Here is a 12,876-nt window from a genome sequence, read left to right as displayed (position 1 = left end):
AGGTGTGCGATTTTATAATAATAATCCGAAGTACAAATATAGATACATACTCGTATATTGATAATTTAAACGCGTGTATTTTTAATTCAATGGGAAAAGGAACAACATTTGGGAATTTTGCGCCTTCACGTAGTAAGTCCGATAACTTACAGCTCGTATATATTTTTGTGATTTTTTACACTGAACGGTTTTGGTTTTTAGTGTTCTCATAATTAATAATTCATAGTGGTCGTGTTTATAAATTTGTTAGACCAACTTCAATAATACTACATAGGTCTACTGCTATAGGTTTATAGGTCAATAATAAAATATTACAGCAATGCCGTCAATATTAATAGTAATTTACACATTCGTCACTTACTTATGACATCTAGCCTTATTCGTCTATTATAAGTTTGTGCCTTCAAAAAATCCACTCTACATCTATACACGCCAGAGTCACTTGCTTGTATTTTGTCCACGGACAGCTTTCCAGGTTCGTTTTCAAAAATAAAGAATGCTCTGTTCGCGAAGACTGCTTCATCAGACCACCGCTTCGGTGCCTTCGATATACCAGCGCGCATATCCACACTGAAAGGGTATAAATAATTTTTATATTACCTTAATAAGATTAAGTTATTAAGTTAATAAGATGAAATTAAAAAAAAAAAAGTTGGTTCCCACCCTTTTAACCGATTTCGTTTCGGTGATTCCAATTATGTATATTTAATTAATAAACATATATTTCCGCAACTTTAACCAAAGTAATGTTATCCGATTCATTATACAAGTATTTTAACTTGATTTTTTATTAGGCGATAACTAATTGTGACGGACGGCAAGACATACTTGCTCGTTTTCTAAATCGAAAGAAACTTAAAACGTTTTGAAATCTTGGGGTAGAAGGGTATTATAACTTTGTGCCGGCAGGAAATTTATTTAACAGGCAGAAAGAGGCATTTCTGACCCTATAAAGTATATAGCCATGTCCGTTTGTCCGTCTGTCTGTACGAACACCTAGATCTCAGAGACTATAAGAGATAGAGATATAATTTGTTGATGGCGGATAATGCAGATGTAACCGCATAATCCAGTTGACACATATCGAATTGCTATCCATAGCGACAAAGTTGGTATATTGTGCGTGTGACCTTATGTTACGCGCAGTCACACTGATCTAGCTTTCCCTTGTGCTGGTCACCCTGGCCACATTTAGTGATTTTTTTCAGCTCCATATGCAAAACTTCTGCCAAGCGCATGGCAAGTACATATTTTCAAAGTGAAAAATAAAGTGAATTCAAAAAGTGAATTATTTTAAAAGGAAAATGTTTTACTCATCTTGCGACGCTACCCCCACAAAACACTAATCCTTCTAGCCGAATTGTTCACCCTCGACCCCAGCGTAGAAAAGAGATGGCATTATGATTTATCAAAATTGTGAGATAGCTTAGAATGTGCGCGGCGAGTTTAGTGAATGTTGCGACACCGAGACGAACAGAACTTGCTGCGAAATAGAACTTGAACATGGAAACTAATGAGCCTTCTCCGACATCAGAAGTGGGATCTGCTTTGCGTACGGATCCACATTTCCTAGCATTGGAACTGCAAAATCGCAACATGATGGAAATAACAAAAACATGCAGACTCTAAAGGCGCCGCAACCCGATGGTAAAGCGTCACACCTTACCCTACAAAAATGTAACCCTGACGTTGCTGGAGAAGAGCCCTCATCTTAGTGTAGCACGGTGGACCTCATATTTGCTGATAATATTCTCAAAGGTTCACAAATATGCTGTGCCGGCATTACTTCGGCGCAGTTCCGGAAACTGTTTTTTCAGCGTTTTGTTGGAATTGAAACTTCTGCAGACATTGTTCTCAATGTATTGAATGGTAGACCGAAACCAGAAGAAGGCTTTGCTGAATACGGCAGCGGGATTGTCACGATGCGTATGTCTAAATGGAAAACCAATGAGTTAGAAGAAATAGCTATGTCTGTAATTTTGGCATACATGGCTCAATAAAAACACGCATTGATCTACAACAACAGTTGCAGGCACACTCCTTCATGAAACGCAGCATAGAAGACGATGCAACTGGCTCGAATCGGAAGAAGTTCAAATCTTCGACCCTGGTGAAATGTAATTACTGTGGAAACGCTGGGCATAAATATGCCGATTGTCGGGCCCGTTTGCAGAAGGGCCAGAGTAAAGACAAAACCAACAACAGCACAAATACGACGGGTGTGAAAGATCGATCTGATGTCAAATGCTTTAAATGTGACGAAATTGGGCACTTTGCAACCGCATGTCCTAAAGGCCGATCAGGTGGAAACGAACGAATTTCTGAGAAGCGTGTGGATATCTGCGCAGTAGCCCCACCCGATGGAACAATAAAGGCATCCGGTGAGTCTGTTCCATTTTGTTTTGATTCTGATGCAGAATGCTCGCTGGTCAAGGAGTATGCCACATAAATTTAAAGGAAAAAGAGTTACTAATGTTGTAAAACTCAACGGTATAAGTAACGACGCCATTTATAGCATTCAACAAGTTTTATGTAAAATAAATATTGAACAATACTGCTTTGAGATTTTGTTACATGTAATTTTAGACAAGAATTTGAAATACGATGTGTTAGTTGGTCGAGAGATTCTTAACCAAGGCTTTGGCGTAATAATAGACGCTGATAAATTTCAAATTTATAAAACGAAAAAGGTAGATGTGGTGACTTGATAGAGATTTAGTTGACTCCGATAAAATTATCTTAACAAATATCCTAAAATGCTACTTGGATTGGCTTATTAGCGGAATACCAAAAACTTGAGTCTCGACAGGGCTTTTGGAAATTAAGCTAATAGACCCACAAAAGACAGTGCAACGACGTCCCTATAGGCTTGGCGAGAAAGAAAAAAACCTGGTGCGTTGTATCCGACCAAGTTGCTAGGTTAGGTTAGGTAGCCCCTGTACGGGGCAAAGCACAGACCAGTGGAGGTCCGTAGCTGTACCGGTAGAGCGTATCTTCGTCTCAGAAGTCGCACAGTATGGATGCATTTTTGGCAAAAACCAGTAGCATCCTAGGAGGTAGCCGTGAAACGTCACGAAGATCGTTGTGGCACGGCGAATTGAGGTATTTCAGCCGGAGTCGGGATAACGCTAGGCATCTACAAAGAAGATGCTCAAGTGTTTCCTTAACCCCGGGCTCGTTGCATTTCCTGCACTGATCACTGATCGTGATACCCAGCTTTACAGCATGGACAGCTGACAGACAGTGACCAGTTAAAATGCCTAGCATTAGCCTGCAGTCTTTCTTTGAAAACTGCATGACGAATTTGGTTATGTTTTTGTTAGTAGAGCCACACATCAACCTTGCAGTTTTGCACGAGTTGGCATTGCGCCAGCTCGCGTCCCACTGAAGTCTAGAGCGCACCTCAATTTCCCTGCCTAGAGTTCGCAAGGGATATCGGAACATTGCACATGTTACCGACATCAAGCCCAACTCCAACTTATGCGTTCAGCGAATCTATTGCTCTTCTGCTGTCCAGGACAACTTTGGACTTGACCACATCAGAGTGCATTGATCTTATTGCAGCCTGGCTGTCAACAAAGATGTTAATTGAGTTGTGATTACGCTGTAAACCCCGAGCCAATTCTGCAGCCTTGCCAATGGCAAAAACTTCCGCCTGGAAGATGCTGCAATGGTCTGGGAGTTTATAGGAGTGTTTGGAGACCGGGTCTAGGCGGTATACGGCCGCTCCGACACCATCATCCATCTTCGACCCGTCGGTGAAGAGGTTGAGGGCTTCGGGAATGCGTAACTCTTCCCGCCAGCAGCCCGGTTCCATGAATATCATTTTTATATGATCAGTACTGGTAAGGGGGATAGTATAGTCCAAGTCTCTACTAGTCTCCCTACCAATGGCGATGTAACCATAGCCTAGTAGACCCAGATTGCCTGTTGCAGCAATCCTAAGGGCCGATTTTGCGGCTATGGATTGCACGTATAGGTTCAACGGTTCGACACCAGCTATTACCTCGAGGGCTTTAGTAGGCGTCGACTTGATAACGCCTGTGATACACAGTAGCGCTTGACGCTGTGCCCTTTCCATGATGGATAGGTACGTCCTTTTTTCCGTAGCCTGCCACCACACTAGTATACAATAGGTGAGGATAGGGCGAACAACTGAGATATATAACCACCGCGATTAGGAGAGAGGCCCCAAGTGAAACTAAGCATCTTTTTCGCCATGTACAAGGCTCCGGTGGGATTCTTCACCCTTTCTAACACGTTGAGCTTCCATGACAGTTTGCTGTCCAGGACCACACCTAGGTATTTTACTGCTTGGCTTGGCTTTAGCATAGTGAAGCCAATTTTTGGGGGGGACCACGCAGGTACCTTATACCTCTTCGGGAAGAGGATCTTCCTTTGTAATGGCCGCATCACCCAACGTAGCCACCACCCGCCTGTCGCAAAGAAGGCGGTTGACCCACCTGTGGATCGCTGGAGCCGTGTTAACTGAGGTAAGGCTCTTCATAATAGCGTCAGTAGTGACGTTATTGAAGGCGCCAGAAATATCTAGAAATGCACCCAAGGCATATTCTTTATAATGGTCTACTTTTTCGATGGAGGCTACTAGAGCATGGAGAGCCGTCTCAATGGACTTACCCTTAGTATACGCATGTTTATGCATTGAGTTGCTTCTGATGTGCAAATCAAGAAGCTTTTCCAATGTTTTTAGCAGGAAAGAGGTTAGGCTGATAGGCCGGAAGTCATTTGGAACCACCTGCCCGCCTTGGGCAGGAAAATGACTTTCGAGGTCCTCCAAAGAGTGGGGATATGACCCCATGCGAGGCACGCCGAATAGATTCCCGATAGCCACGGAACAATCGTGGGCTTGCATTGCTGGCGAAAGTCCATCAAGACCGGGCGACCTGACCTTCGTTAAGGATTCGATAGCCCAAATTATTTTATTGTCTGATGTTAGTAAAAAAGAAAAATGGCATCTTTGGCGTCTTTGTGTGGACTATAGGATGTTAAATGATAATACTATTGCTGAAAGGTGTCCTTTGCCTCTTATCGCAGACCAGATTGCCCGGCTTCGCGGTGCAAAATATTTCTCTTGCTTAGATATGGCTAGTGGTTTTTACCAAAAATACACGAAAATTCAATTGAACGAACCGCATTTGGCTTGGCTTGAAAAATGCACCTTCTATTTTTCAGAGGGCCATAATAAGAGCATTGGGATCACTGGCACACTCATGCGCTGTCGTCTATAATGATGTGTTGGTTATAGCCGAAACTAAAGAAGAAGCTTTAGAACGGTTGCGTCTCGTGTTAGGCGGGATTTTCATTAAACGTAACTAAGTGCTCTTTCCTTAAAACTCGTTTAGAGTACCTAGGTTTTGTGATAAGTAACTGAGAAATTAGTCCAAACGCACGTTAAGTGAGAGCCTTGCTAGATTTACCGCCTCCACAATCATTGTCGCAATTGCGACAATTCTTAGGATTGGCTTCGTATTTTGGACAGTTCGTTCCAAAATTCTCGGAAACGCTTAAGCCAATTGTATCAACTCACGTCAAGGAAAAATGTTGATTTCATTTGGCAAAAGCAACATGAGTAAATAAGGACTAAAATTATAACAGTATTGACGCAGGCACCTGTGTTGACTATATTCGACCCGAAACATGCAATAGAAATGCACACCGATGCAAGTTCGATTGGCTATGGTGCTATATTGTTGCATAAAATTAATGACAAGCCCCATGTGGTAGAGTATTATAGTAAATGCACATCCCCTGCTGAGTCAAAATATCATTCGTACGATTTAGAAACGTTAGCATTAGTTAATGGTATCAGACACTTCCGCCACTACTTGCGGGGACACAAATTTGTCGTATATACAAATTGTAATTCCTTAGAGGTTAGCCGCACAAAGCTAGACTTAACGCCGAGGGTACATAGGTGGTGGGCCGACATAGAATATAGGAAGGGTGATCGTATGGGTTGGGAGAAAACATTGGATAAAGTCTATGGATTTTATTGGTTTGACAATATATTAAAGTACGTTAGTAGATTCGTTAAAAATTACATTACATGTAAATTAGCTAAGCCACCAGTTGGAAAAATTCAATCTGAATTAATTCCTAAGCTAGACATCCCGTGGCACACAGTGCATATGGACATAACAGGAAAGATGTGTGGAAAGAATGACCTGAAGGAATACGTATTTGTCTTGGTAGATACGTTCACGAAATTTGTTTTATTACATCACACCTTAAATATTGATACTGAATCTTCAATCAAAGCTGTTAAAGCTGTCATGTGTTTGTTTGGTGTACCTACGCGGATTATAGCGGATCAGGGTCGTAATTTTGAAAGCTCTGTGAATTTTGTTCCCCTCAAAAGATTGAGTTTAACTTAATTGCTACAGGCGCGAGTAGGGCAAACGGCCAGGTAGAGCGTATAATGAACACACTTAAGAGTATGTTGACAGCAGTCGAAACCAGTCAGAGGTCATGGCAAGATGCTCTAACCGAAATACAATTGGCAATGAATTGCACCGCCAATCCATTAGAGATACTAATTGGTAGAGAATCTAGACCTCTCTGCTTGTTACCAATAGGTGAAAAAGAGGATAATTTAATTGATAGAGAGTCTATAAGAAAACAAGCCAAGGAAAACATGGAGGCTAATGCTCGTTATCATAAACGAAGAGCGTCACCAAACTAAGTTTGATCCGAAATTTAAAGGTCCGTTACGAATAATCGAACAACGAGATGCACATGAGTTTGAGTTTGAGGACATTGCCCAATAGAGAATTAAGTATTGAAATTGATGAAGAATTAAATGACTCAAGAGGAGATGCTTCTGACTCTCAAATGAGAAATAGAGATAAAGAAGGCACAGCAGTTGCCTTGGCATCCCAAGAGGGGAATAGAGACCGCACAATAACAAATGGAATTGTTATGGCGGGGGTCAATTGACCGCACCATAGTAGAAGGACTTGCTGTGGCGGGGGTCAGTGGTGATCGCACCATGACAGAAGGATTTGTTATGGCGGGGATCGGTAAGAATAACTACACATCACAATGGAATTACAGAAAAGAAGAATTGTTAAGTTTGATTTAAAAGAAAATGTTATGAAAAAGTTTATGTGATGGTATTGTGAAACCAATTTGATTGTTGACTGTACATAAATAAAAGTTAATGAAGTAAATGATTAATAAAATTTGAAGATAACTGAGAAAATCTTGTCATAGATCTAACCGTGTGATTTCTCAGGAAGGCCGTGTCGTAGAATGGTAATCAATAATACTTAGCCCACTGTATATGTGTGGCATAGAAAGGTAAGTTTGACCATTGTGCATGCATGTACATTTTTGAGTGGCGACACTGCACTATGGGCAAAAAGTCGCAAACTGCGGCATTTTTACATTTTTTTTTTGTTCCGTATCATTAAATTGACTTTATTTTTTGAATTAGAATACTTAAAGAATACTGAAACATATTTTTAAAAAATTTTAGACTTCGTTAGTAATTTTTTATTCGCCCATATTTAAAGACTATGGTCTGGACTCTCTAAAAAAAAAATTAGCGGGAAAATTTGTGATTTTTTCTGTCAATTTTATATTCAAATATTAAATCAAACAAAAAAGCATGAATATGGAATTTAATCGTCAAGGTATGTAATATTAATTATTGGCACTAAATTTGTAGTACATGTGATATATTGTCCAATCGTGCAATGTATTGTTGGTATGTTTTTAGGTCCCTGGTAACAAATGTATTTGTGTTTCTGTGGAGTGTAACTAGTGCGTCTAGGCTGGTCGAGGCAATATTAAAGCTGAATGTTATTAACCAAACTGTTAACAATCAAATAGTGATTAACATTGTTGCCCGTTTTTGCCCGATTTACGGCAAAACTCAATGTTGCAGTTGTATTTACGTATTATTTTTCAACGTTGCTTGATTTTTGGAGCAAAAACAACCGCCAACAAACTGCTGTGAAGCAGTTAGTCAGGACCAAGGTTAAAGTGAAAATTAGCATTTGAACTAGTCTATGAAACAGAAAAGTCAATGCTATTGTTGCATGACGTTTTGAAAAGTTTTTATATAATTTTAATTGCTACATAATATGAGTTTGAGGTATGCCCATCAAAAGTTAAAGTAGGTACTTGATGTATTTATATGTTAATACTTATAAGTGGTATCCAATGTCTCAAATTTTGCATAAAGTACTAGTACATTGGCACCAAATTATGGAAACATCCGTACTTCTTCTAGGGGCTCTCCGTGAAAATGTGTCAGAAGGGCGCAAAAAATTGTACAAACTCGATATGTTTTCTCATGCAAGGAAGAACAGCCGCCTGAATACTATATCAGATGTGTTTAATAGAGCATTGGATTCCTCTGACCCACTGCTTTCAACTATAAATCTAAAGGACGGCCAAAGATTAAACTATAAAAAAGCCTACCAAGAGATGTTATAGCTCTTTTGGAATCTCCTGATATTAAGCCTCCAATAACATGGGCATGTGTAGACAATAATGATAATCAGGTAGAAGAAGGCGGAGATAATGAACTCGAAATTTTCGGGCAAAGTTCCCTGGAGTTGGAGGAAGAGCTTTGTGAAGAATAAATTAATAACTGGGCACCAAGGTATGGAGTCACAAAACAAAATATCGGGCTCTAATTAATTTTTGATTTAATTTTGCTTGGATCCAAATCAAATTTAAAATGCGAATTTGCTAAAAATATATTAATTTAATAAATTTAGTTTAATTTTATTAAATATATTACATTAAAATATTTTAAAACAAATTTTTAGAAAAAAAAATCGAAAAATATAACCTCATGGTAAGGTGGGCGGGAAGAAAGGCGTGGTCCAATTGAAACAAGTAAGAAAGTTACAATCGAGTGTGCTCGACTGTGCGATACCCGCTACCCATTTTTAAAAAGGGCAGAATATTGCGGTATTATTTTCAAAATATACTGAAGATACTAAAAAAAAACTAAAAATATTCCAAATGGTATGTTTGGTATATCGATACAGCACACCATTCAAAATATACCACAGACAGCACAATGTACCAGATTGTCGGCCAAAGCAACTAAGAGCCCTAGTAAGTAGGCGTTTTTGCCCATACAAAAGCATTTCTTTAATAACTTCCACAATTTTTATCTGATCGCAACCAAATTTTCAGGAATCATAACTACAGTAACTACAGTATATATCAAAACTCTAGCTTTAAAATTACGCTTGTTATTAGATTTTTTTGATTTGCGGGGGCGGAAGTGGGCGTGGCAAAAATTTGAAACAAACTTGATCTGCGTGCAAACATAACAAATGCTGTCGAAAAAAAATTATAGCTCTATCTCTTATAGTCTCTGAGATCTAGGTGTTCATACGGACGGACGGACAGACACACGGACGGATTTAGTTGCGAGTTGTGCCGTCTGTGGTATATTTTGAATGGTGACCTTTATCGATATACCAAACATATCATTTGGTATATTTTTGGTATTTTCGGTATATTTTGAAAATAATACCGCAATATTTGGCCCTTATTAAAAATGGGTAGCGGGTATCTCACAGTCGAGCACACTCGACTGTAACTTTCTTAATTGTTTTCGTTTTAAAACTAACGTAATAAGTTTTGTAAATTAACAACACGAAGTCCAGTCGTAACAGCTGACCCATTGGCCATGCCAGACGACACGCAAGATGCCAAAGCATAGAAATTGGCTGCTGCTCGTAAAAAGGTAAATGTGTAAATCAATCAACAACATCGTGACGTGGACATGTACGAAACATCAATTTCGATATTGATTTATTATTGCACAGTTAAAGGCTCCTCCTATTAAGAAGGCGACAACTGCAACAGCTACCAAAGCACAGAAATTGGATGCTGCTCGTAAAAAGTAGGGTTGTGGGAAATATATCAATATATCGATATTTTTTTTATAAAGATAAATATTTATATCATGATATTTTTTCCCCTAATATATATCATATATCGTTATATTTTTGATATTTCATAATTGGTCACTTTGATTTGAATTCCTGCAAAAGGTTTTTTTTTCGAATATTAAAAATCAGACCTGCAACATTTGCAGTAAAATTGTCAAAACGAGCGGCAATTCGTCGAACTTGCTGTCTCACCTTAGAAACAGGCATCGGGATGCATATCTATAGTGTACAAAGGTAATTAAATCATAAAAAGTGGCATGTGTGTATTTCCCCGAAATTGTGAACCCTTGGACTTGTGCTCTAGTGTGTGTGAGTTTTTACCCGCAAATGTCGTGTTAGTGATTTGATTTGTAAATTTCAATTAAAATATGAAATAGGCGAAATAAAACCAGAATTATATATGTTTTTGTGCAGATGCATATGTTGATATACATACATATATATACATATAATTCTACTTTTATTATATTTTCAGAAATCGAAAAAAGCTCTTCAAAAGTATTGAGCAAATGTCCATAGAGAACGCGTTTAGTGTTCGTCCACTGCTAACGGTAAATATTGTTGTATCTTATACTTTTATTATTAATTGATTAAAACAATTTTTAACGTTTAGGGAAACATAATGATATCACGGAAGCGATCGTATTTATGATCTGCAAAGACAATTTGCCTGTCCGGAGCGTGGAAAAAGAAGGATTTCCCAATTTGATTAATATACAATATGTGTTCCGAAATACAAGATTCCAAGCCGGTTCAAGGTAAATGTTTTCGAATTTCATATAATTTATATTTGATATTTTTTTACCATTAACATAATTTCTGATCGAAGCGAAATACGACAGCTGTGTAGCTAGGATGAAGACCATTCTTCAAGATGTAAAAGACTTTGCGTTCACCTGTGACAGAGTAACAATCAGAAATTCAACTCGATCCTACCTAACAGTAACTGCTCACTTCATCACAAATAATTGCCTACAATCGGTGTGCTTGCAAGCAGTTAGAATGACACAGGTAAGCGTTTTCTTATCTTAAGTGTTTGTACTTATGTTGTGGTTCGTCTATGTGCTTGTGTTTTTTTTATACAAAAAAAATATTGTTAGGGACGTGCCTTGTGCTCTGTTGTATCATATGTGTCATATGTATAAAAAAAGAAAAAAAAATCCCACTTATATCACTGTTGATGGACAGAATTCGCAAAATAAAACTAGAGTCGGCCGAAGGAATTTTAACTAAGGAAGCTCAATTTTTGCAGAACAACAAAATTCTTGTCAGCACTATTCAGCGGTGCTTGACCGCTCTGATATTTCCGTCTCCAGTCCGATCGCAGACTTCATCCTTGTGTCTCAATGCTCGTCCAAGCTTCCCAAACTCACACTCTCGCTGTGGAAACAATCTTTCGTGGACAACTCCAAAATTCCCGCAAGACAAGATTTGAGCACGTTTCCCAACCAGCGTTATCGGACACTCGAAGCGATTGAGGACGTGAAGCCGTCTTCCAACTCGCGGAACTCAATCTCTGTATCATCCTCAGCAAAGTTCGAAGCGAAAAAAAATCGAAAATCTAAACCTCATGGTAAGGTGGGCGGGAAGAAAGGCGTGGTCCAATTGAAAAAGAAAAATCCGAAATTCGATCTTTATTTTTTAGGTATATGTACAAAGTTTCATGTTTCTATCTTCAAAAATGGTAAAAATGCCGCAATTCGGGACTTTTTGCCCATAGTGCAATGGCGGCTCTTCCTCTTCCAGTTCAACCACACATTCCACTCCGAACAAATGTGCAAAATTATGTATGCCATCTAAGTACTAAATACACCTTGCACTAATCGACTTGGGGTTCGAAGCGACTTTCAGAGCGTATATATGTCGTATCAGGGCTTTCCAGTCCTGTGTTTGGCTAGATTCTCACTTGCCCTATTTTTTTAAATGTGCCGACGATAAGCACGACGAACTAATTTACAAATTTTGGAAGGTAGAAGATATTCCAGCGAAGTTGTTTAAGGCGTCTGATTTCGTTTGCGAAGAAAATATCCATTCCGGCAGACCGACTGCATTAAATTGGGCCATTCATACAATGCCGTCCTACATGAGTACTTGGTATTTGGTACGTGCCCAGGTACCGACACAAAGGTCTGAGTCGTAGACGTGCTTACGGCGCGGAGTACTATCCGCAGACCCATCGCCGAGCTGATCCTACTCCCAATGGAGGACCGAAAACCTGACCGCTTTCCGGCTTTCTGACGGATATTCTAAAAATAAAGCCGCGCTATTTTGCTTTTATTCTAAATGGTTGGCGGGTATCTCATAATCGAGGACAATCGACAGTAGCATTCTTATTATTTTTAATGAATGAATTTTGTTTTTACCATTTCCATGCCATATGACACAAAGGTTGCTAAAATTGTCACTCTATATGTATGTGGAACTTACGAAATGACGAAATGGGAACAGCGCTTAAGGGTTAACAATAGGTATTTGGAATGCTGTGAACTAAAAGCTAAATAAGTCCAAGAGGAAAAGAATATAGACGGAGGCATAGTACAAAATTGAAATAAAATTGCAAAGACAATTATATTGACTACTTTGTGCAGGAAAAATGAATTAAATTTATCGTTTTCAGCTGATTTGGTTCTATTCGATATTATTCTTTTAATTGAGTTTGTTTATTCTTAAATTGAGAAGGGCAGCGGGAATCTCACATCCAAGCATATTCAACTGTAGCGTTCTTACTTGGTTTTGACAGCCACGTCCACTTATGCCCCAATAATCTCAAGTCTTAAATAGCAATCGAATTTTGGTACGTAATATTTGGTTGCGATCCTATCAAAATATTAGAAGTAATTAAAGAGCATTTCTTTAATAACTTCCACAATTTTATCTGATCGCAACCAAATTTTCAGGAATCATAACTACAGTAACTACAGTATATATCAAA

General features: G+C 38.9%; 1 protein-coding gene across 1 annotated transcript in view; it reads right to left on the bottom strand.

The window, feature by feature from the left end:
* The window catches only part of LOC133837204 (hemicentin-1), a 188,392-nt gene that overhangs the window by 155,744 nt on the left and 19,772 nt on the right, over positions 1 to 12,876 (bottom strand). The window contains 1 exon segment of the mRNA XM_062267880.1: positions 362 to 570. Within this exon segment, the coding sequence (XP_062123864.1) occupies positions 362 to 570 (209 nt within the window).

This window comes from Drosophila sulfurigaster, chromosome 2R (genome assembly GCF_023558435.1).
Source record: "Drosophila sulfurigaster albostrigata strain 15112-1811.04 chromosome 2R, ASM2355843v2, whole genome shotgun sequence".
In the NCBI taxonomy this organism is placed as follows: Eukaryota; Metazoa; Arthropoda; class Insecta; order Diptera; family Drosophilidae; genus Drosophila; species Drosophila sulfurigaster.
The sequence above is the reverse complement of the archived record's forward strand: the minus strand, read 5'-3'. Positions and strand labels throughout refer to the sequence as shown.